Source organism: Rissa tridactyla, chromosome 2 (genome assembly GCF_028500815.1).
Source record: "Rissa tridactyla isolate bRisTri1 chromosome 2, bRisTri1.patW.cur.20221130, whole genome shotgun sequence".
NCBI classification, from domain to species: domain Eukaryota; kingdom Metazoa; phylum Chordata; class Aves; order Charadriiformes; family Laridae; genus Rissa; species Rissa tridactyla.
This window is the reverse complement of record NC_071467.1, coordinates 105004228-105029694: the sequence shown is the minus strand read 5'-3', so window position 1 is coordinate 105029694 and position 25467 is coordinate 105004228. Positions and strand designations below refer to the sequence as shown.

At 36.9% G+C, this 25467-nt stretch overlaps 1 protein-coding gene across 7 annotated transcripts in view; it reads left to right on the top strand.

The window, feature by feature from the left end:
* The window catches only part of RECK (reversion inducing cysteine rich protein with kazal motifs), a 74208-nt gene that overhangs the window by 37722 nt on the left and 11019 nt on the right, over positions 1–25467 (top strand). For 6 of the 7 annotated variants that reach the window (XM_054191933.1, XM_054191934.1, XM_054191928.1 and 3 more), the window contains 11 exons: positions 6413–6446; positions 7303–7500; positions 7886–8153; positions 9651–9830; positions 10786–10998; positions 11781–11917; positions 14205–14345; positions 16970–17158; positions 22331–22453; positions 22970–23141; positions 25182–25374. In XM_054191933.1, coding sequence (XP_054047908.1) covers positions 6413–6446; positions 7303–7500; positions 7886–8153; positions 9651–9830; positions 10786–10998; positions 11781–11917; positions 14205–14345; positions 16970–17158; positions 22331–22453; positions 22970–23141; positions 25182–25374 — 1848 coding nt within the window. Of the gene's footprint in view, positions 1–912; positions 1807–6412; positions 6447–7302; positions 7501–7885; positions 8154–9650; positions 9831–10785; positions 10999–11780; positions 11918–14204; positions 14346–16969; positions 17159–22330; positions 22454–22969; positions 23142–25181; positions 25375–25467 lie in introns of those variants that run through there. The other variant, XM_054191931.1, reaches the window with a different exon arrangement.

Genomic DNA, 25467 nt, shown 5'->3' with positions numbered 1-25467 from the left:
GAGTTTTAATGAACTCCGAAGGCACATGGCTGAGTGTGGCCTCTGGAAGTACTAATTAATGAATTCAGGGTGGACTCGGACCATACTACACGTTGTAGCTAAAGTTATTGTCATCTGATCTTCCGGTGCTTTTTGTTTGTATTCTCTACTGCTCAAAGAAGGTTGAAGGTTGATAGGTTTTGGTCTTGCCAAAATTTAAGTTCTGGTGTTTTTGTTCTTCTTTACTATGCAAGTGTTCTCACTTCTTTATTGGTATATATAATTGATTAAAATCTTGGCCTTACTTCTTAATTACTGCAAGCTTTTAAAGTTCTTAACAGATATGTACCATCATTTGAAACTTAGCTGACTCCACTAAAGCTTAGTATGTTACCTTCTGAATTTATCTTGTGTTGATAAACTGGAAGATTAAATGAAGTCAAGGAGAGATTAACAGGACTTTCATTGCTGTTCTTACAGAGTGAAACGTTTTGTTTCCTAGTGTTATTTGTTAGCTGTAGGTAATACTTCTAAATTAAGATGTCCTTAATTGGATAGGATCTATATTCAAATATTTCACATGGTTAGGTTGCCCAAGGCAACAGTACTAAACTTATTTTTCTGCCAGAGTTAGTAGAATACAGATACCATGATAATTTTTAGGGAGGAAAATAATCTTTGATTTTTAGCAAAATACTCTTAATTTCTGGTGTGAAAGGATGACTTTGCTGTCACTTTTCATTCAAGACACAGAGAGGCAACCGTTTAGAAAAAATGTGCTTAGAATATAAAAGCATGCCTTACAAGGAAAAAGACTTCTTCCTTTAGCAAAATGCTCTGCTTCATTTGTGTTTGCGTGCATGCATTTTGTTTTTTGAGCCGTTACCTGCAGCTGATGAGCTCCAAAAAGAGCGAAACCAGTTAGGTCCTGCAGTACTGGCTAAAATCTTTCTTCAAGGAGCTTCTGGTGAGGAAGACTGAATAACGTTCTCTGCCGAATAAACTTCAGTTGCCTTTTTCAATTTCCATAATACCAAAAGCCCTTTGAGACTGCTTTCTTTAAGGTATACGTAGTTGTGTTGCCTGTGTCTGCCTGCCACTTTCCATTCCTCCTGCTTATAGTCTCACTGGCTTTGATCATTAGTTTCAACAACATTTGGCTTTAAAAAGAGAGAAGTCTGATAGATGAGATTAATGCACAAGTAAAGCAAATCATTATGTTTGTGTTTTATAAACTTCGATATTGCTGTCTTTGTTCGTTCTTTCATATTTCATTCGCAAGTTGAAAATGGAGAATTGGACTCTGTGTGCGTACACAGTATTGCCTTTTTATCCTCATTTTCCCAGATCTTAATGACTTAGTTCTTCCTTTAGAGAGAACATCCTTTTCTGCTGTTTTGTTTTTTGTGGGTTTTGTTTGGTTTTGTTTCTTTTGCTTTGTTTTCTCTGTCTTTCTCTTATGACAGTTCACTAGCAGATTCAGAAGGAAGCTTGAGTGGGCAGAAAAGCTGCTGATTTCTTAAATATGAGTTCTGCTTTACTAGAGATGGGCCTTAACTCTGTGTTCTGTAATGAAGTTGTGGTTAGTAATTCAAATCAGACAGTCTAACGCTGTTATCAGCCTTATTTACAAGCAGGTGACACACTAATTTTATATTTTTTTTTTGTAAGGTTCTTTCATGTCTGTATAAATACACTCCCCACGTGGGTACCTGTACTTTCTGAGACACTGAACAATTATCCAGACCTACACAAAGAGCAAAGTCAGCACCCTAACTAACACTGTATTCTGTGGTGGCTACAGGCACTGCAGTTTCATGAAATATGGTGAGTTTCTTTAAGAACTCAGTGCAGCTGAAGTTCTTCCTCTTACTTCCTGCAACTGCCCTTCTTCCGCACACATTCCCTCCCACTGCTAACCCTACGAATACACTTCTCCTTACCTTACTCTGCCTCTGTCAGGTCCATCTAAAAGATGATATCTAGAAGACTATTCTATTCTAACTTTATAATATACCTGTTGAATTTGCTGGTTTAAACTCTTGGGAGAAGAGAAAAGGAGTTTTCAGCAGGGTTACTGAGAAAAACTGGGTCATGAGGATATGATTAGTGCCACAGCTGGTGTAAAGGCATATGCAAGACTATATAGCTGGGAACAGGGAGAGAAGAGCTGAAAACAAGGTGGAAAAGATAAGACCACCTCCTCTTAACAGAAATACAAGCATTATTACAGTCATTCAGCAGTCTGTGGAACTATAGTTTCAAAGTACAGAAAGAAGATTTATTATCTGGTTAGGGCATCCTGCCTGAATAAAATTGGTGTGTAAAATTGCTATAAGATAATTATGTTTCAATTTGAGCCCTCCTTTAGAGGAGGAATGTTGATAGACACCATAATGTTCTTCGTTTTTCACTGGTTTTTGTGTAGCTATAAACTGCAATCTGAGCTAACAGGGCCAGTGACACTATTATCTCTGAACTGCTTTTTAATAACTCTTTTGTAACATTGAACTTGAAAATAACATGACAATTTTTAGCCAAGTTTATAGCAGCATTACATCATAATTCTAGGTATTGTTTCTGCTAACAGTAGAGTCAGAACCATGACGGACAGACTTCAGACTTTTCAGGAGCCTCCACTGTCCCAGTGCGTTAATTAATAAAGTTACAGTGTCGCTTTCTACCTGGCTGGTGTGTATGCCATATTCCAGTGTTTGATACGGGGTGGGTGTGGAGAAGTCTAATTTCAGCAGCGTCTGAAGACAGTCATTTTTGTGTCGGAGTGATGTTGTATGTGTCAGTTCCTATCTGACAGTTGTTTCTTTTTTCGTACACGAAAGGTCCCAGAGAAACCAGGTGGACATTGAAACAGTGACTTTTTGATAACCATTGTCTGGCATCCATAGAGAAGGATGTATGGTGCTATAAAAATGGCATGAGCCTTTAGGCAACAGTATAAATCTGTTCTTTACAGATGTAGGATGGTGACTCTGTCTGCATGTTCTGTTTCCATGAGTTCTCCTGCCCCTCATGTGTGTTACACAGACAAATGGGTGACAGTATTTGCTTGGTGGGTAGTAAAGAGGGAAAATCTGAAGTGAATCAGGTGAAAACTTGCTGCTGGGATGAGGAATGTTGCTGCAAGTTCATTCTCAGTCTCAGAGAAAATGTGCGGAATCTTTGTTCTTGGGAGAAAAGATCTAAAATTTGGTAGAGGATATTAGAAGAATAAAATCAAATTTTATTTTATTTTCTACCAAATATGTTTAGGCAGACTTTTGAATTTGTGTGTGAGGAGTTCTCAGAAGACCTGTGCTTGCATTCATGATTACTAAAATTATAGGTAGCTGGTGTTCATGGAAAACTTAGATTTTCAAGTTAGATTACTGTTTATTCTGGTTGTTATTATTGTATATATATATATATGTATATATATATTATATATATATAATAACAATATAATATTGTTATTATAACAAACCTGTTATAACTGGTTGTTATTCCAGTGCCACATCTGCCATGGCTTACCCATGGCTTAAATTGATTTCTGACTGAAAATAGAAGAAAGTGATGCTGCTCCCTACACTACTGGGACGGTCCTCTTTAAAATCTTGTGTTTGACTGTTACCATATTTCACTACCCAAAAATATATTATGCAAAAGATGATATAACTGTGATACTGTAGAATACAGGATTGTGACACTATGATTTACATGGCATAAAGAGTAATTGGCAAGTTGGAACTTGTGATTTAAATTACAGCATAACATAAAATCATTAATGGCATGATACAAACTGAAACATCAAGGCTTGAGGCTTTTCAAATCTAAGTTAAAATGTGAGTCTTCCATCTTTTGGAACAGTACATAATTCTTTTGGCTCTTCAGATTTTCATCACAACAGTCTAGGCAGGAATGCTAATTAATTTGAATGCCAATTAATGCATACAGAGCCAATCTGTATTCTGAAGTGCTTCCTCTTAAGTGAACAACAGAAAAGATTAAGATAGCTATGAAAATGACACACAACATTTAAAAAAGAATCATGTTTTTACTTATGTGCTTAAAAAAACTTTCACGAGGAAAATAATTAAAAAAGGGAAAGTCAGATTGTAGAATTCTCTGGTTCTCTGGTGGAATACATGTGCTTAATGAGTAGCACTTCAACAAAATAAGAAGCTGGGACTCTAATATTTACTGATTCTGGTGTCAGGATTTAAGATGTCTCTGAAGGTGAGTAGTTAAGGGAAAGGGTGCAGAAAGCGTGGATTATATACTGAAGCTGTTTAGTAGAGATGAGACTGCCTGTTTGTGCCGTTCCTGTGAACACAGCTACGTTTCTGTATTTGCGCTTCCCTGTTCGGTGTAACAGAATGCGAGCAAGCTGCTTGAGAGGAAATCCTCAGCATTCAGAGGTAGATACTGGTATTTATATGGGTTAGCCATTGGGAGATTTGATCACTTTGATATTTACTTTGCTTTTCTCTGTAATCCTACCTAGATTAGGGGAGAAAATAAGGGTGCTGCAAAACAGATTAATTGACTCAAATGATCTCTGAGAAGAAAGCAAGTAGAGAATATGAACTGAAAAACAAACTCCTGCACTCTAAACAATCTCTAAAACAAAAAGAAAAATAAAAACATCAAGATGATTCCTAATACCCTTGTCTCTTCTTCACTTTTAAAAATGTAACATTTCCATCTGTTTGCAGCAGTAGAAGCTTTCACAAAAATATTCCAAAGATTATTGGGGATACCCACTTCTCTGAAATGCAGTAAATACTAGTAACTAACATAGATGAAGGGGATCTAGTGAACTACTGAGTTTAACTTAGGTCTGCATTTTGAGGTCACTTCCTTTTCTTATGTAAAGATTGTAGCACATCTGATATTTTGGTGTACTGAAGCTAGATTTTAATCCCACAATAATGTTTGTGGATCGATATGATGGTGTTTCTGTTTTCTTCTGTAGATGCTGTGTAAAATACAAATTTATTTAATGATGGGGATAGAAGAAATGAAGGCGATCAGGAAGTTAATGAAGATGGGAATTGTATTTTGTCACTATGTTAATGTATTTGATCACTTTTTATAATCTGGTGTTCGGATGTGTGGAGGGCGTTCAAATTTCTCTTTTTCACAATCATATAATCCTAAAGTCTTTGATGATTGGCAGCTACATTTTGGAATTTCAACCTCATGACTTCATCTTTTTCGATAAGTTCTGGAAAGCTTATATGCAGTATCTATTTTTTTTTTAAGAAGAAATGTGCTTTTTCATTGTGGGGAAGACTCTGCTTGTTTTGGGCAAGAGTTCAATAGTCAACAGTTCAATAGTCTTGAGGGAAGGGATTCTGCCCCTCTGCTCCACTCTGGTGAGACTCCACCTGGAACACTGCGTCCAGCTTTGGAGCCCTCAGTGCAGGAAAGACATGGACCTGTTGGAGCAGATCCAGAGGAGGGCACAAGAGGCCTAGAGCACGTCTTTTATGAGCACAGGCTGAGAGAGTTGGGGCTGTCCAGCCTGGAGAAGAGAAGGCTCCAGGGAGACCTTATTGTGGCCTTCCAGTACGTAAAGGGGGCCTACAGGAGAGATAGGGAGGGACTCTTCATCAGGGAATGTAATGATAGGACAAGGCGTAACGGTTTGAAACTGAAAGAAGGTAGATTTAGATTAGATATTAGGAAGAAATTCTTTACTGTGAGAGAGGTGAGACACTGGACCAGGTTGCCCAGAGAGATGTTAAGTGCCCCATCCCTGGAAACATTCAAGGTCAGGTTGGATGGGGCTCTGATCAGCCTGATCTAGTTGAAGATGTCCCTGCTTATTGCAGGGAGTTAGACTAGATGACCTTTTAAGGTCTCTTCCTACCCAGACCATTTTATGATCGCTCTGTAGATTAGAATCCTCTGAAACAAAACAGCAGGGTGTATGTGTTTCCTTCCTTCTGTCATTTAACATGCTGCATATTCCCCAACTGCCCCTTGGCTCCAGTTTGAGGGAGCTGATAGCATGCTTTAGCTTTTAAGGAATATTGTTGTTGAGTTAGTTGAGATTTTCTGTTTGCATGCGTGCATCTGAGCACAGTTCTTTTTTTCATGTAAGGTCTTTAAAATTGTCATCATTAAAAGAAAACCATTTGGGGACATCCTATTATAACATGCTGTTTCTAAGTTAGTCCAGGAAAGTCTTCCTATTTACTTGCTTGAATATTTGTGTATTTTATTACAAGTGCACACAGAACTCGGTTGACCCCAATCTTTTGATTTCCTACTTTCAGTGTTCTTGTATAGTGTTTTTGTTTTAATCCAATCTAATAGGAGCAAATAATAACAAAGTTTGATTTAGTAGCTTATTATAAGAAATTACTGGACACTTAAATATTTATTTGAATTTTTCTGGCTTCTAACGCTGTTTTTGTTTTGATTTCAGAATGCTCTCTTTAGTTGTATTAACAGAAATGAAAGTAAGTATGAAATGAACAGTTTGTCTCTTGTTTTTTCTTTTATATCATTCTATCCTTTTTTCTCTAAAATGTAAGAAATTCTGTGGGTGTACATATGCACAAATCATGTGGATTCAGTTCCATAGAATAACAAGCCACCTGCATAAATTTTCTTGCTCAAGTAATAAGGGGATTGTGCTGTCCATATAATTTATATCAGTTTTTAATTTGTGTATTTTGATACACAAAGTTTGATAATTGCTTAGAAGCTCATTTTTTCCTTCTGTTTTGTTCATTTGAGTGTTAAGTAACAAAATTAAATGCATAGATGAAATCTTGCACCATGCGGGTGTTTTGTTGCCTGATATAAAATATATAAAATGAAGAGAAATCAATGTCTCAGAATTAATTCTAGTAGAAGTATTTCACAAGAACTGTAGATTTAATAACATTAAAAATGGGTGAATCATGACACCATCTGTCTGGTTTTTTGAATGAGTTTTACGATACTATTCTCATATTTATTTGTTTACTATTAATATTTGTCTAATAATTCAATTATAGGACAAGTTTGGTTACATTAAAAAAGAACAAAGCAGCTGAACGTAAAATTCAGCTGGCTTGCTGATGTCTTGAGTTTAAGGCCGCTTTAGGGACTTTTTTTCTCCAGCCAAACAAACAAATGTAATTTGGCTAGTTACAGATATTACCAGCCATTCCTTAGACAGAGATTAGTTTAACAGAACATAGAAGAATTTCTTCAATGTTTTTTTTTCCACAGTAATACCTTGAGCATCATTGTGTGTGGTACAGACATGCTCATTTCTTCATTTCTCTGTGTAGGAGCTCATTGATTTTTGTTTGTTTGTTTCCCCAGTGGGGTCAGTCTGTTGCAGTTATGCAGGTCATCATACAAACTGTCGGGAATATTGTCAAGCAATTTTTCGGACAGACTCTTCTCCTGGTCCTTCACAAATCAAAGCAGTTGAAAATTACTGTGCATCTATTAGCCCTCAGCTTATACACTGTGTGAACAACTATACACAGTCATATCCAATGAGAAATCCTACAGATAGTAAGTACAAAAAATCCTTCTTTACTGAAAGTTATAAAAAATACTGAAAATGTTTGAGGATTGTATGCATGAAAAAGTGCATTATTGTATAAGTTTATTGTATAAATGGTATTAATGTATTTCTGTATTGTAATTATATAAATTTATATAAGGATAACTTTTGTTTGTAGGTGCATTATTGATTTTTATTTATTTTTTTTAATTATACATATTGGTGGGGGTTTTCCAGAGTTGATTCTGTTTGCATTTAAAAGAAGCAATGTTATTTGAGATTATTTGTGGGGCTAAAAAGCCTCCTTATAGCCCTCAGAGAAAACACACTATTATATCATGCATCTTGATTGTTGTATGCTTGATCACTAAGTATTTTTAAATTTTTTAACAGGCTTATATTGCTGTGATAGAGCAGAAGACTATGCGTGTCAGACTGCTTGTAAAAGAATTCTAATGTCAATGAAAACAGAGCTTGAAATTGTTGATGGACTTATAGAAGGCTGTAAGACAATGCCTCTCCCTCAGGACCCGCTTTGGCAATGTTTTCTTGAGAGTTCAAGATCTGTTCACCCAGGAGTCACTGTGCACCCTCCACCTTCAACAGGCCTTGATGGAGCTAAGCTCCATTGCTGTTCTAAAGCAAATTCTTCCACATGTAGGTCAGTATCTCTCTACCCTCATCTCCAATTGTGAAAATGCTTCAGAAGTTGTCTCTTATCAGGCCTTTGCCTGAATCCTGCTATATACATCAAATAAAGAGTTCTGTAAACTCTTAGAAAAAAGGCAGATTTAGGTCGTCAGATGGGTCACGTTCTGTCCAGTACTTACTTTGTATCTCAAAAAATACTCTTCCATGTGAGGAATCACACTTTTCTCACTTTTAGCACTGGCATACTATAGCAGACACACTAAGTTAATGAAACGTATACTTTGCTTGTGGTCATAATAGCCAAAATTGCAAAACAAGATGAAGAGGCCTTAACCAGATGCTAAAGAGAGCCAGGGGCACAATGAACTGCACAAACTCTCAAGTGCCTGGTTGCTGCATGTAAAAACCTTAGCAGTATTCCTTACTAGATGCTATTCAGATTTTTGTCAATGAAAAATAAGTTAGGTCATTTAACAGTTAAATAATGGAACTAATTATTCCAACATTAAAAAAATATATATATTTTCAGCAGATAGTTGCACACTTGCAAACAACTGTAATTGTAGCATTTTTAGTTTAGGGTGTTTATCTGTCCACTTTAAAAATAGATCATTATTGCGTTTTAAATGCATCATTATGTCAAAATAAGTTGCAAACATTGATTTTTGAGTTGTTACTTCCTTTGATATTAAAGTTTCCAGTTACAAAACAACAGATCCTGAATGCAGCTGGATCTTACAATGTGAGTTTAGTAGTAGAACCCCTGAGTTATGTTATTTCTTAGAACGTTGAAGCACAGGGCAGCGGATGTATTATCTTTTAGTTGCTTGCTTTGACAATGAGTTCTAAAAATGGATCCTTCTCTCACATTTTCAGTATGCAGAAAACTTTAATAGTACAGTGAATTTCCGTACCTTCAGTTGGGATGGGAACGGTTGTAATTTGTAGGATATTGCTGTGAACAAAGTGGCGGGGGTATTGCTGACACCAGGAAACATCTCAAAAGCAAGCAATGGACACTACACCTGTTTCAAACATCAGGGCAAAACAAATGTATTCTGCTTGCCAGTCATTTCTGTAGGAGGAGAAGATGTGGTTTGAAGTTGAATGATTGGATTAGAAGTTCTTCATTATCACATCAACCTAGATTTGTTACAAGTAAAATCAGCTGGAATAGTTCTCACCTCAAAATCATTAGTTCAGGTTTCCAGCTATTGTATTTTTATTGGATATTGAAGTTTTATATTCTGAAGTCTTTCAGTCTTACTAGCTTAAAGATTTGCTAGCATTCTTAAACGAAACTGGAAAACTTGGAAAACAGTGAAGTGGGGTTATTTGCTTTGAGCACAACATTTAGATACTATTGCAGACTTTGTGGGCACTAACACAATCTTCTGCAGTGAGTGTAGGCTGTTGTGATCAGGAAAGAAATTATAGGCTTTGCTGTATCTTAATGACTGCTGTTCTTTCAATTTTGTTTTCTTAGTCTATTTTTTTTTTTTTCCAGAGAGCTCTGCACTAAACTTTATAGCACAAGCTGGGGCAATTCACAGAGCTGGCAAGAATTTGATCGCTTTTGTGAGTATAATGCAGTTGAAGTTTCCATGTTGACCTGTTTAGCAGATGTACGAGAACCTTGTCAACTGGGCTGTAGAAATCTTACTTACTGCACTAATTTTAATAACAGGTAGGAGAGAGACACTGAATATTTTATAAAGGAATTCCCGTGCTTTGATTTTAAAAAATAAAATGTTTTTCAGGCTTATTTTGAGATTGTATGTAGCTGTCTTTCTGCAAATATTTTTTTAGATAACTTAAAAATAAATAGCTTTTCTTTAGAATAAACTTTTGGAAATGTATTTAGCAACAGATGTAACAAAACTTTCAAGAATAAAAGCTAGCCCATGAACTTGTAGAAAGTTGTCATGTATTAGCAGCGTATTCCTCTGTCTTACTGTATAGACAAGTAAGCCATGACTACTGGAATGTTGTGTATTATAAATAAGGTAAAAATTCTTGTTAAAGTTTACATGTTACTTTTTCAAAATTCCTTTTCTTTCGGAGGTAATTCTGTAGGTTTATACTCTATAGGACAAAATGCATGATTTAAAGTGGTGTCTGAACTAGTAATTGCAAGGCTATAAACTAAATAGTTTCAGTTTCAAAAATGTTTAAAATTTTGTTAGCTATTAGAGGTCTCTGGCTTTTCTTTGAAATAGTGTACAGTGGCATGAATGTTATATTAGTAGAATCACATACGTGGTAGATGCAGGCTGGGCAAATATAGATGATAAATCAACTTGCATTAGTGATTCACCAGCAAACATTCGCACAGATATTCAGGATATCTAAAATATTTGCTTTTAAGTCAACTGTCTTCACATAAGAAAAATTGAAGTGATATTTCATCTAAGAGGTAGAGGTGAGAAGGGAGTTTCAGCCCTGAGTCTTAAAGAGCTCATTTTCCTTAAAGACAGAATTCAAATTGATTTTGAACTTGCTTAACTGTTGAAGGGATTAATGTCTTTTATGTCATGAAAAGCAAGCCATATGAAGGCTTTGGGATTCATATGGTAAAAGGTAAAATGCGTGGTGTTTTCTTTTTGTTGTATACATGCCATATCTTAACTTCTTCTTTTAAGACCAACAGAACTTTTTAGGAGCTGCAATACTCAGTCAGACCAGGGAGCCATGAATGACATGAAGCTATGGGAAAAAGGGAGTATTAAGATGCCATTTATAAATATTCCCGTGCTTGATATTAAAAAATGCCAACCAGAAATGTGGAAGGCAATTGCCTGCTCACTGCAGATTAAACCTTGCCACAGCAAATCTAGAGGAAGTATTATCTGCAAGTAAGTACTATGGGGGGGAAAAAACAGTTTAGAGTTTCTACTAAGGATTTTAATGAGAACTAAAAAGCTGCTGTAGGACTGTGTTTGACTTAAGATAGGAAAACGTGGCCACGCAAACACAGAAGAAATATGATTTTGCGTAGTTTCCATTGCTTGAATCTCCATCACTGTAAATGGAAGACGCTTGCCTGTTAAAGAGATGGATATATATGTGTCCATTGTAAAGTTGATTTATTGTTGGGGTGGTTTTTTTTTGCTTTCTGTGGTGTCTGTAAAACCTTTCCTGTTTTTTGGTTTTGGGAGCTACTGGTGATTGTCAGCTCACAGAAAGGTCTGAAAAAAATTAAGTTTGTTTTTAAAAAAAAAAATAAATTTTTGAAAGTAGGTGATTGGGTAAAAAAGAGACCAGGTAATAGTACAGGTAGTAAGATAGTGTTCAACCCATATTAGTCATCAGTAAAGCAAGGAAATGCTTGGTCTTGAAAGATGCATGTGTATGATGCCATAGAAAATAAAGATCACCAAGTCTAAAGTAGAGGAAGAGTAAGTAAGCAATAGTTCCTGTCTCTCTCCCCTGTACGTAAAATGTAGCATATATAGATATACATATATATATAGATAGATAGATACAGAGAGAGAGAGATAAAAACACTTTGTTGTGAGACAGAAGGGGAAAGTTGTGGATTTGAGTAAGGGAAGAATGTGGAAAGAAATCTTTTTCATACAAGACCTTTTTTCCCTAAGTATTGTTCATGTAGTTCTATTTCTTTACTTATCTGAAGATCAGATTGTGTGGAAATACTGAAGAAATGTGGAGATCATAATAAATTCCCTGAAGGCCACTCAGCTGAAAGTATCTGTGAGCTCTTGTCGCCAACAGATGACTTGGAGAACTGTATCCCTTTGGATACGTACCTGAGTAAGTATCAACATATGTATGCAACAAAATTAGAAACCAAGATGCTTTGAATGCTTATTGTTGCTTTTAAGAACTTTCATTATTTCTTTTGAAGAAAATTGTATTGAATTTGAAACATTGTATTAGCCTATTAGGGAAAACTGGATTTTTTCAAATTGCCATAGCTCATTACGTTTATTCGTTCTTGTGTTGGGTGTGTGTGACAAGATTGTTTTGGTAGCAGTGGAGGCTGCAGGGTGTGTATGGGTAGATGTCAGGGACTGCACTGTACCAGACACAGCCAGCTTGGCAATGGGCCCGCTATAGGCCAAAACTGAGCCACTTAACAAAGTTTGTGGTGCCTCTGTGAAAACATGTTTCAGAAAGGGCAAAAAGTCCCGGACAGGTGGAGGAGAAGGGAACAGGGAGAGGGAGAAACAACAGAGGTAACACCATGATCAGAGGAGCAGGAGGAGAGGAAGTGCTCCATGGCAGAGCAGATATCCACAAGGTAGCCTGTGGAAGACCCCATGCCACAGCAGGTGGGTATATCTGGAAGGAAGCTGCAGCCTGTGGAGAGCCCATGCTGGAGCAGAGGAAAGGTGTGACAAGGAGCGAGCAGCAGAGGAAAACTGCTGTGTACTGATCATAGTCACCATCATCCCCCACTTCCCAGTACCCACTGCATCACTTGGGGCAGGGCCAGAGGCACCTGGAGTGAAGGAGAGCCTGGGAAAAGGCTGAAGAAAGAAGTTGCTTTGATGTTTGTCTTTTGTTCCCATTACCTGAATCTGTAATTAGATATTTATTTTAATCAGCAATAGATTTAGTTAATTTTCCCCAAGTCAAGTCATTTTTGACGGCAATTCTTACACGATCTCCCTGTCTTTATCCTGACCCATGAGTTTTTCTGTTCCTGTTCTACTTATTTTCTACCCCCATCCTGTTTGGAGTGTGGGGACTGGTTGGGAGTTTTGGCTTTTGAGTGGTGCCCAGTGAGAGGACAAGGGGTCACGGGCAGAGACTTGAGCACAGGAAGTTTCATGTAAACATGAGGAGGAAGTTCTTTACTTTGAGGGTGTCAGAGCACTGGAAGAGGCTGCCCAGGGAGGTGGTGGAGCCTCCTTGTCTGGAGACACTCAAAACCCTCCTGGACGTGTTCCTGTGCAAGCTGCTCTAGTTGAACGTGCTTTGGCGGGGGGTTGGACTAGATGATCTCCAGAGGTCCCTTCCGACCCCTGCAATTCTGTGATTCTCTGAAATGTCACTTAAACAGTCTTGTGATTTAGAGCACAATTTCTTGATGTACAAAATTACACTTTTCCCTGATGCATAAACTCTATGCTTTAACTGTGCAATTAGAATAACCAAAACCCAAATTAATTACTGGGGCAATAGATCGTGAGTTTAGTAGGTATGTGGAAGAATGAAGGTTTTGTGATTCTGTTTTCTTCTAGCATGTCTTATTCCTCAGTGTGGAATACAATTGTATTAGTAAAATTTTGCCTTGGTTCTAGATTTCCTTTAAATGCATCTTTTTACATTATTTTCCAAATAATGGAAAATCTGCTCTACCCTGTTACTACTTCCTATTCCATATTTATGTCTCTAGGATTTAGACCTTTTTAGCTTTATAGGATTTATCTGTTTTAGATCTTCTTCCAAATTAAATTTGGAAAGAAATAATATTTCTTTCTCAGAATCCTAGGAACTTTGAAAATAGTAAAATTTTGGTTAGTAAAGCTGCAACTGAAAGCCTGCCTCAACAAATAAATTGTTCCCAGAGAGACAATGTATTAAAGCTTTGGGTGGTTCTTTCCATTTAGCTGATGCTTTTCCATGTTGCCTTCCCTTTCCTTAATCTTGTGACAAGAGAACGTTACTTGAGAGTTAAAGGGAAAACAGAAACAAAAGTTTATCAGTGATAGCAAGCTTGATTAATTGTCAAGTGTACTTTAAACCTCCAATTTATTAATCATTGACTGTGGGACTTCTCTTGATTACACTGTCATTGTAAGGTTTTTATTTTCATCATATAGAGAAAATTATTAGGGAAAGAAGATAGAGGAAATATATTTTGCTTTTGAAGAATCATCTGGGTCATTATTTCCACGATTGAGGACTAAACTTATTTCAAAAGTTAACTACGTTGTCATGTCAAGCTTCTACAAGTGTAGTTAAAGAAAAACAAAAAATATTTCACGGAATTGTCAAAAATGCGATCTTACTGAATGTAAGAAATGCCATGCTTTACTGAAGAAAAATAAACCATTTGAATCAATGTATATCCTGTATATTCTGTTTTCAGGCCCGAGTTCTTTAGGTAACATTGTAGAAGATGTTACACATCCATGTAATCCAAATCCATGTGCAGCTAATCAGTTATGTGAAGTAAATAGAAAAGGATGTCAATCTGGAGAACTCTGTCTTCCGTATTTATGTGTGCCAGGTAAGGGGTTTTGGACTTCTGTTTACCTGAATGTTGCTGATACACATATGTAAGTGGGATTTTGTTCAAAGTTTTAAAGTGAATTTTTGGTATCCCAGAAGAACTATTGTCACAATTATCTTCTGTTTTCAAAAGGTGTAGCCTGCCTTGTAGCTCTTTTCATTTCTTGATGTGTTTCTTTTTTCATTGTCCACTGAAACATAATGTCTTATTAGAAGATATATTATTTATTTTTCAGAAGAAATAGATGTCCATACATGATCTCTAAGCAGCCTGCCAGATATTTAAAATTACAAGCATACAATACTGCAGCTACAGTGCAGCTCACTGCTTCTGCAGACACGGTGACGTGTATTGCCGTGTATTTCCATATGTTATTAGCCATATCCACATTATTTTCCTTACTGGTGAAATAAATGCACATTATGTCTTGCCTTGAAGTTAATGAAAATCAGGCTGTCAGTCTTGGTAGGGCATTTTGAGAGCTCTGAGAATCTTAGCAAATGCAGGGTGCACTGGGACATACATTTGCAGTGGCAACAATTCCAATGTTATATTGAAGTTCAAGATGGTATCTTACATGGAATTGTCCCAAATCCTTCTTCGCAGGCCGGGTCAACTTCTTAAAATCTCTCTAGCAGCTCATGGGTAACTAGTTCTGATCCAAGTAAATTAATATCCAAACTTTTTCTTAAGAGCTTCAGTGTTGCTGCTTCACTGGATTCAGAGCGCCTAGGTTTAGGGCTTGGGAAGGAACTGGCACGGCACATAATTTATTTGCCTCTCCTTTCTTCTCTCTACTACTTGAGTTTACAGCACTGAGGCAGCATCTCTGCACTTCATCTTTAATGACGGACAGCGTGATGTGTTCGTTGACGCGAAAAAGGCAGAACTGCAAGGCAGATTAGCTCTATGTTTCCCAAATCTGTATGTAGACTTACAGTTTGGAAGAAAAAGACACTGACAATGGGAAACAACAAAAATATGAATAACGAATCTTGTGCTGCCTTGTCCTTCCATGAGAACGATGGTACCACTTCTCATTAAAGATGATGTCTGGAGATGCAGCAGTATGCAGCTCACTGCATTTCTGCTGCTGCTCCATTGAGTGATACTTTTAATGTAGGTGTATCTCACTAGAAAGGCATTCATGGTCATTTGGGAACTATTTTTTAGAGCACAGGTATTTTGTAACTTCTGCACCATGCATAAATGTGAGCTGACTGGGGAGAGAGCCTCATGTAGAATGAATTTCAGCTATCTAACTTTGAAATGGCAGGCCTGGATGGTGTTGATAGCAAGGGTCAAATCTACAAAAGGAGGTAGGAGACTGAGCAGTGTCCAACTTCTACAGCCCCTTCGTTGTTCTGCCCTAGATACCAGTAGTGCTTGCCACAATTTTTCCCCTTCCTTTAAAGCTAAAGGTATCATTCAGTGACATGAGGGATCACCTATAGTTCTTGAAGCATAGAGGAAAGCTTGCATTTGGTGACCACTTGAATGCACGTGTTAAGAGAGCCTGAGCAATTGGGGGCGACGCTGATTTTTAAACTGAATTGCACGAAGAAGCGCCTTTTCTAGGGGGGTGATGCGAGAACACAGCCATAGTGGTCTCGCATCCGTTCCCTGAGCCTCTTTTGTTCGAGCAGTTTTGTGGCTGATCAGCAGTTTGTCCAGCGATTTTTTAATTGCAAAGAGGTAAACTGGGATTTGCTTTGCTTGTACATCTGCTACACTTGTGCTCTTCTAAAAACGAGAACAAACTTCAGCTCATTCTTTTTGTGAGCCTGAGGATGGTGTTTTGGTTATGCTTCTATGACCCATACAAAATATTTTAGTTTTTCTGAAAAGCTGAGCATTATTGCTACAGAGGTTGTATTGTCTTTGCTTGCTACAAAAGTCATTCAAAATGATCTGAAACCAAGCTCACCCAGAGCTTTTGAAGAGATAGTTTACTTCCTCTAAAGGTTGGAAGCTGACTGTTATGTTTGAATTCAGTCTTTTTCTTGGTTGAAAGTTTTGGGGGATTTGTTGCAGTTCATCACTTCTAGGGTAATTTTAATCTACTATTTCTGTTATTATGGTTTCTTTGCAATTTTTAAAACCATTTTCCTTCCTTTCCATTCTTCTTTTTTTTTTTAATCCAGTTTTCCTACTTTTGCTCTCTTTCTCCTGTCTTCACGTCTACGTTCATATAAGAGGTGTAAGTAGGGGAAGGAAGACAAGATGAAATACATGAGGGGAAATGACTGGGCTTTGCTTCTGAGACCCTTTAATTCCGTTTGTGTATTGGAGAGAGTGAAGCTTATGTGGTATACCGCATACATTTCATACTACTACAGAACTGTGGAAAATGAGATTACTTGAGAACTGTTAGAATTACCAGTCTTTTTTTCTGAAGTGACATTTCTACACGTACTTCAGAACATTGTCTCAAGCAAATATCTTCTATTTCTTCTACTTGCTCCCTCAATGAAATGAGTGAATTTGACTAAAGGGTGAGGGCAAGGCTTATTTAGGAACACCTTAGCTTTTTCACAAGTCAAAGAGTAGTAGTTATTTTTTGTAGTGGCAGTTGCCAAAGTATTTACTAAATATGAGCTAAAATTTCTCCTTGTATATAGGTTGCAAACTGGGAGAAGCCTCAGATTTTATTGTCCGTCAAGGTACACTTATTCAGGTTCCATCCTCAGCTGGTGATGTTGGTTGTTACAAGATTTGTACATGTGGACACAGTGGATTGCTAGAAAACTGCATGGAAATGCATTGTGTTGATCTCCAAAAATCATGCATTGTCGGAGGACAAAGAAAAAGTAAGTATTAGATCAGTAATTATACCTTTCTACAGCACCTGTTCCTTCAGTAATGAATTTTGAGGTACATAAGAAGACCCAGAGAATCCAAATACAGAGTTTATCAGAAAATACAAAAGTTAATGTTTGCATCCCTATATATAATACTTACATATGCTGGAGGGTTCTATTATTTAAATCAATACTGAGCTGTGTCTTTCTCAACCTATGAAAGACCTGTGTGAAGAGTGTTCTTAGTACACCATTTTTCAACCAAAAGGTCACTGACTTGCCTCACGTCCCCTGTATTTTATGATACTTGAAAATAGGTAGCTTCCTTTCTGGTAGAAGAACTTGCTGGTGGGAGCTCTGAGGATTGAAGAGGGAAAAAGTTCTGAGGGGAGCCAGTAGGTTGCAGAGATGAGGCAAAAGCAGCAAAACAAATTGATCCGCTTTAAGTATGCTGTAGTTCTGAGGCTTAAGCACAGTGTAACTGACTATAAATGGCTGCCCATTTCCTGGATTCCAGCTTTGTGGATACTCTCAGTCTCCTTTTAACAGCATCGGATATCCAGTGACCAATAGAGGTGTCTAGGGAAGAGTATGAGAAAAGGCAGAGATTTAATCCTATTTTACATGAATATTCTACCAGAATCTGTTCTGTGCTTCAAACCACAGACCCCTTGAGCGGAGGATGGTTTCTTTACTAGCCCTGACTGGTTTTGGGGTCTTTCGTTTTCATTGTTTTATTGGTTTTTTTTGTCGTCCATGGATTTTAAATATGGGTTAAGAAATAGTCAGAAACTTTTATCTTGAGCTATAACCTCTGGCAAGAAGTTCCACATGTTAAAATATGCGTGCCTAAAAAACCTCCTTTTTTTTTTTCTTTTCATTTGTGCCTTGATAGTTTGTTTCATCTGGTTCCTCTTAGTTCATGAGATCAATCATAGTTCCTCTATTGAAAAAGCTGATGAATGATTGTTGCCTGTTTGCCTCCTCTTTCAACCTATGTTATATTCCCCTCAGCTTTCTCAGTTTTTCTGCAAGCCAGTTCCTATTGTATTGAGTCATTCCTTATATAAAAACAGTTGTATACTTTTTGATAATATTTATTACCCTATTGCGTCCCTTTTTCTAGTTCTTAACGTTTTCTTCTGAAATGGGAACTGGAACTTCATGCACCATTCACAGTCAAGTGCCCAATCGAGTGTATGTAACAGCAAAATTATGTTCCTTTCATAATTATCTTGCACATTATCTTTTTTTGGCTAATAATTCTATTGAGGTCATGCTTCACAGAGCTGTCTATTGTAATGCCATGGTGCAGTTCTTAAGTGGAAGCGGTAAGCTCACAGCTCATTGTGTGAATTGTAGAGAATCACTTTATGTTTAGAACAATAAATTTCCTCTGCTATATCCTTTCCTAGTTTCCTAGTCAGCATGGTGAGATTCCCTTGCAGTTCTTCATTATTTGGTCCTTTGTACCTTAATGTTATTGATAGACTTTGTCATGTAATACTTGCACTTGTTTTTCGGATCACATATAAATATGTTGAAAACATCCACTGCCTGGATCATGGAGACTCCTCCAGTGACATCTCTTTGTTGTTGATTTGTTCTGTTTCACAGTTATTTATCCATGTGAGCTCCTTTTTTTACTATCTCTACTTCTTTTCTTGAAAGCTTCTGTTAAAGAGCTGTTAGATGTCTGTTGAGTATTGAAGTGTATCAACCTGATTTTCTGTTGTCCATGTGCTTATTGACTCCTTCAGATAATCCCAAAAGATTTGTTTTGTGACTTGCACAAAAATTGTGATTCCTTCCCCCAATGTATCATATTTAGGTATGTGTCCACTGATGCAAACTTTTATACTTTTACCACATTTGTGTTGCACAAAATTTTTACCTATCTTTGTTATCCACAGAATCCTTTTAAAAAAAAAAAAAAAGAAGTATGTATTTTGGCCACTTGCATTGGTATCCAAACCTTGAGGAAGTTTAAAGCAAGAAGTTTTAAATAAGTTCACTTATATTAGCCAGTATTTCACACTTGAGTTAATTTGGAGTCTTTCAGTGAATGTTTCTGGTCTTGCAGAGTTGTTAGCATTTGTCTGTCCTAGAGCTGCTTCTGAGACAGGTTCTCTAACACATTGCCTGTGAAGAAGGTACTCGGCTTAGACTTCTAACTTCCTCTGCAGGGCACAGGGATGCAAGAAAATCTTTTACTTTTTTGTTGTTATTAACTTATCTTCTGAGCGGTTCTTTTGTGTATTATCAGGTGTTCACTGTATGATCCTTCCTCCTACCACAAACCTAGCTATACGTGTGAAAGTTGCAAAAAACTAGTTTTATCAAAATAGTTGTTGATGTCTGAATTGGTAGTGAACAAAACCAGTAATCGCTGGATGTATTTCCAATAGACACAGGCACAGAGGCGCGTGCCTCACACAAATTTCTTCCTGTAATGTTCCATGCCTTTACAGCTTGTAATGTTGTGGGCATTTTTTGTCCATCCAAGGTCACCCAAACACACTTAAAACTTACTTTGTATTGACAAATTGGTACTATTTGTTCATGGAAGCAGAACACTGAAAACATCTTAACCTTAATGTTACAGCTATAGAAAGTATCTGGTGAAAGCAGATGCTTTTAAAATACAGACATTAGCAAATATATTATTTAAATGGTGACTGAAAGCTTTTATCAATCATTCTGTCCAAACAAACTTGCACTTTTTCAGGTTATTGGTGAAAATAATCACAAAAATGTCTGAAGTTTTGTTTGTGTTTTATATTTGCACAGTGTACAGCTGTCAGTTGTGCTAACTGTAATGACAATGTGTGTAACTGGTAGGTATTGAGTAAATGATGTCCATTTAAAACAAACAAACCACCACAAAACCAGACAGCTTCTTCTCTTTTGCTATAATTACTCATTAAGTGTGTGTGGTGATTAAGACTCTAGGTATTACATAATAAAAGATAAAAATTACATCATCTAGTGGATTTGGAATTTACTATCAAAAACAAATAATTAAAAATATATGGTCACCATATGAACTTTTTGTAGTTACTATATTTAATTGGTTTATATGTCAGTTGCAAAAAGCTAGGGTTTAGTCATAAAATCTGAACTGTGTTTTTTAAAACCATTCTGTATAAACCAAAGAACCCTGAATGCTTTATCTGATGCTGGCTTTTTCTTGTGTTGTGAATTGATTCCAATTATGAAATTATTAGGAAGCACGTTATATACAAAGGACATGGACCTGCTGGAGTGGGTCCAGCGGAGGGCCACGAAGATGATCCAAGGGCTGAAGCAGCTTTGCTATGAGGACAGGCTGAGAGAGTTGGGCTTGTTCAGCCTGGAGAAGAGAAGGCTCTGGGGAGACCTTATTAGTGGCCTTGCAGTACCTGAAGGGGGCCTACAAGAAAGCTGAGTAGGGGCTGTTTGCAAGGGCATGTAGCGATAGGACAAGGGGCAGTGGTTTTAAACTAGAGCAGGGTAGGTTTAGATGAGACATTAGGATGAAGTTCTTTACAATGAGGGTGGTGAGACCCTGGCCCAGGTTGCCCAGAGAGGTGGCAGAGGCCCCATCCCTGGAGACATTCTAGGCCAGGCTTGATGAGGCTCTGAGCAACCTGATCTCGTTGAAGATGTCCCTTACTGCTTCCTGCAGGGAGGTTGGACTAGATGACCTTTAAAGGTCCCTTCCAACCCAGCACATTCTATGAAATTATTACTGGTGAAGTTTGCTGTGTGTACTCTTTGATAGTGAAAGCCAATAGTCTTGCAGTTTTCAGCTGGATCCTAAGGCAGTTACTCTTTACCCTGAAGAAACACCTAAGAGATCCTGTGTTTGGCATAACCTTCAAATCTTGGAAACTCTTCTTCTTTCCTGCTGACAAATTCCTCCTTCTTGGGTAGTACTGTGCTTTAAATAGAGCTTTTTGTACTACAGAGTCTTTCTCTTCCATCCCCTCTTGTTCTGCCATCATTTGCCTAGGAGTACCTCTTCCAAATTGCTGAAATACTTTGTGCCCCTGTAATATTTTTCAAAAATTCTAATCCTTAATCTCAACCCTTTGAAAGATTAGAGGGAATTGCCTAATTTTGTAAGGCACAGTTACTCTTATGTTTTCCTGCAGAGCTGTGTGGTTTTTCATAGTCTTTAACAACTGACTGGGTTATGGATAGATCGTCTGTCATCAACGTGTATTAAATTTACATAAAACATACAACACAGTGAAGAGCAATCATATGGACAGTTCACAAAACCAAACTGGAATTGCTAAATTAAAAGAAAAATTCCCAAAATTTGCAGTTTGACTCTTAGATTCAGCTGTGAAAAAGTTACTCACTTATGCAAAAATTAAGCAGATTGCTCCATCCTCAAAAAGCAGCTGTGATGGTGTCAGTTGCATTATTAAGGGCTCCTTTCAGAAAGCCAGTGAGTGAACACCGACCTCTGTATTTATGTGTGTCTCATGCTGAATCTAGATCCGGGTTTCTGTTCAGCTTTGCTATAATCTTTCTTATTCCCTGCTTTGGACAAAGCTGCATTGTAACTTGTACTCCTTGTTGAGGCTGAAATTACGACTATAATGGATGTTACAAACCAATGAAGGCTGGAATGAAGCATTGGCACTTTTTACCTCTTGAAAAAAAGTACACACAAAGGAAAGAAAAGAGAACTGCAGAGGAGTTTTGTGTATGAGATTCTGGCTGAAAATTTAGCAGTCTTACGTAAAACTAATTTAGGAGAAGAATGTATCTTTACAAAAGCTTTAAATTTAAAAATAATAGATTGATAGCCAGAATTAATAGAAGTGCTATGTACTATGCCACCGCTACTTCTGTTTTCTGAGTGTATTTCTTTTTGCAGCTTTTAATTGTTCTTAAAAAAAAAAAAGCCTAACTTTTACAGGTTTTAAAAGGATACAAGTGCTTGCGTCCTTGTTTTTAACTAATTAATCAACAACACATGTGAACAGACTTTTTCTTTAAATGAATAAAGCAGAACTTGAAATCTAAGAAAAGAGAAATTTCAATAGGAAAAGAAACTGAATAAGGGAAATTACAGGAACAATTTATATTTAAGATGTAATACCTATGTAATGCAAATATACCATAAGACTATATATTCATATTTATTGATTGTAGGCATTTGCTTTTTTTTTTTTTTTTTTTAAGGCCATGGAACATCCTTTAATATAGATTGTAATGTCTGTTCATGTTTTGCTGGAAACTTGATATGTTCTACACGTCAGTGTCTGACTGAGCATAGTTCAGAAGATGAACGTCGGAAGTTTACAGGTAACTTTCCAAACTATGGAAACGGCAAGCTTGATAATCTTAGAGCGAGGTTTAGCATCAAAATTCTTTCTACAGTATTAATGGAAAACACGTGATAATTCGTTACTATTATGTTCTTTTAACTATTTATTTCCCTCATGTCCAAGCTGCACTTCAGAAAAAGCACATACCTTTAAAAAAAAAAATCAGTACTGAAAAATAAAACTTCTGGTAATATGTAAAAATAGGTGGAGACGGGTTAATGCCACTGGGGATGAGAGATAAGGAGTTTGGGGGAAAAATGGAGAAAGCTGAGTAGAATTAGCAAGGAGGCAGGGCACAAACTTCCCTTCCGACTACTTAAAAGTGTGTATGTGCTACAGCATTGCTGACTTACAGGAGGGAGGAAGTGGGTGAAGATAGGGCACATGTTTGCATTTGCGGGAAGTCAGAGATATCTTAGTTGACCCCTTGTGTGTCTTCTGTCATAGAAAATAAGTGTGCACCAAATTCCTGTTCTGTGTGTTGCTCTTACAGGTTTACCATGTAACTGTGTAGATCAGTTTGTACCAGTATGTGGTCAAAATGGACGCACGTATCCAAGTGCATGTATAGCTCGTTGTGTTGGGCTCCAGGACAATCAATTCGAATTTGGATCGTGTATTTCCAAGGATCCTTGTAACCCTAACCCTTGTAATAAAAACCAGAGGTAAAAGCAAAATATGTTTTTAAGTTTTTCTTTCGCATCATCTACTCGTGAAGCAGATTTACTTTTTCTTTGAATGTGTTGTAGTAACATTCTACTTTTGGGGTACTCCAATAAAAATAACTGCCTGAAGTAGCTATTTTTATTTAACGTAATTAATAATGGACTGTAATAACTGCCAAGTCTTGGTTCTGTTTATGTAGTGCTGTATCTTTTAAATTAATTATTCAGATCTCAGCATTAGCAATAAAAGAAGACTGCTGTATGCTTTCAAAAATGGGAGAATCCTATTTTGTTGAAATGGCAAAAGTGTCGTTTTACTACTGTATTTCACATGTCCTTCTCGTAGTTTAAAAAAAAAAACCCACACCAGAATTCAAGACTTGGATTCGTTCTTGCTTATTCAGACAACAATCTGTGCTTTTTACCTCTAAAGTAGGAAAATATTGGTCAGTCTGGAAGACTCGAGTTTCCCTTAAAAAGGTTGATATCTTGTGAAAACTGTGTCTGTCCAATCTCTGTTTTTTCAATGTCAGAAAAAACAAAATCTTTATAGATGAACACATTAAAACAAAAATATGCTCTGTCCTAGTGTCAGGAGAAAAGAAAACCTGACCTTTTTTACAGAAATCAAAGTCTGTAGCTCATAATATTGGTGTCTGTCTTCAATTTTCTCAGTATTGTGCAATACTACAGTCTCCTTTGAATTTGTACATTTTTCTGTTTTGAAAGCAAGCCACCATAAGAAGTTGTGTAATACTGTGCTTTCATGAAAACTGATGATAGCAATTTTATTTTTTTTTCCTTTTTCTGCACTTTAAATGCACTGATGCAGAATACTGCAGAGAAAACACTGTACTTTTGTAGCTGTAACAGCCATTATGGCATTGAAAACTGCAATTTCAAAGCTGCGTAGCGGATATACACTTTTTACCTTTTAAATTTTTAATTTGGAAAGTAAGAGAGGTTTTTCAGTTTTATACAATAACTTTAAATTGTAGTTTCAGTATGGGACTGTACACAATACATTTTTCTGTCTCAGTTTGATAATGTAGCATAAACTAAACATGCTCATTTTAAAACATCTCTGAAGTGCTTTGAGTCTATTTAAGACCCTATATTCCACTCGTAAAGTGTTTAAATCTCAGAATTTCTGAGTCTTCCCTAATATAGAAGGAAAATATGTAGGACAGCAGCACTCGGAGGGAATAAGGATGCATTATACGTAATCCAGTGGTAGCACTGTTGTCATTTATAGAAGGATGAGATTGTTGAAAAAGCCATTGGACCTTTCATCAGACTCTACTGGATGGCATTTCTCTAGCAGAGGGATGTCTTGCAGGGCATACGGCAAATGTTCTGTGGACAAGACCATGGAAGGTACATATTTAATAGAGAGGGGAAAGAATTTCTGCCCTTTATTGCTCTTTACTTCTTATCTGTAAAGGCTTGAGAGGGATGACATACCAAATAAGGGAATTGTGTTAATACCAGATTTTTCAGTTTGTTTGCAGTCATCCCCAAGATTGTTTGTGATATAATATACTGAGCGTACAAAGCTAGAATCCAATTAGATACTTGTAATTGAAACCATATAATCTTCTAAGTCTTGTTTTCACTGCCTTTGCCAGACTTCTGCAATATAAGCTTTTTCTCTTGCAGTTCACTGTTCATGTGTTCATGTTTTCTCTAGTTTTCCTTAAATACGCATTACAAAATGAAGCTTGGGAGTTGGCAAGAAGTTTATCCAAGCCTTTTTTGAAAATCCATTGAAAAATACTTGGTAAAAGATTTATTTTAGTGGAAACTGTAGCTGTGTCCACAAACATTGACTAAACGTGGTGTGAACCAGTTTCAGGTTTATGATGAGACCCGAAATTGACTATTCAGAATGTTTTATCACATGTATTTCCTGCAGCTCTGCTGAACCATAGTTAGCTCTGGAAAAAAATTTCACTGAAAATGTTTTCCCTGAATATTTTGAGACTTAAAAAAAAATAATAATCCTATGACATGATATGAAATTATTATTACTTTATGCAGGTGCATACCAAGGAAACAAGTTTGCCTGACTAGTTTTGAAAAGTTTGAATGTAGCCAGCATGAATGTGTGCCAAGGCAGTTAAATTGTGACCAGACACGGGATCCTGTTTGTGACACAGACAACGTGGAATACAGTAACTTGTGTACTTTGTACCAAAAAGGAAAAAGTTTAGCATACCGAGGACCATGCCAGGTAGGAAGTGGTTCTAGCAATAAATATCAAACCTTCTCTGTTCTTTAATGTTAAACTTTGTAATATTTTTGTTTTTATAGCTTACAAAATGCT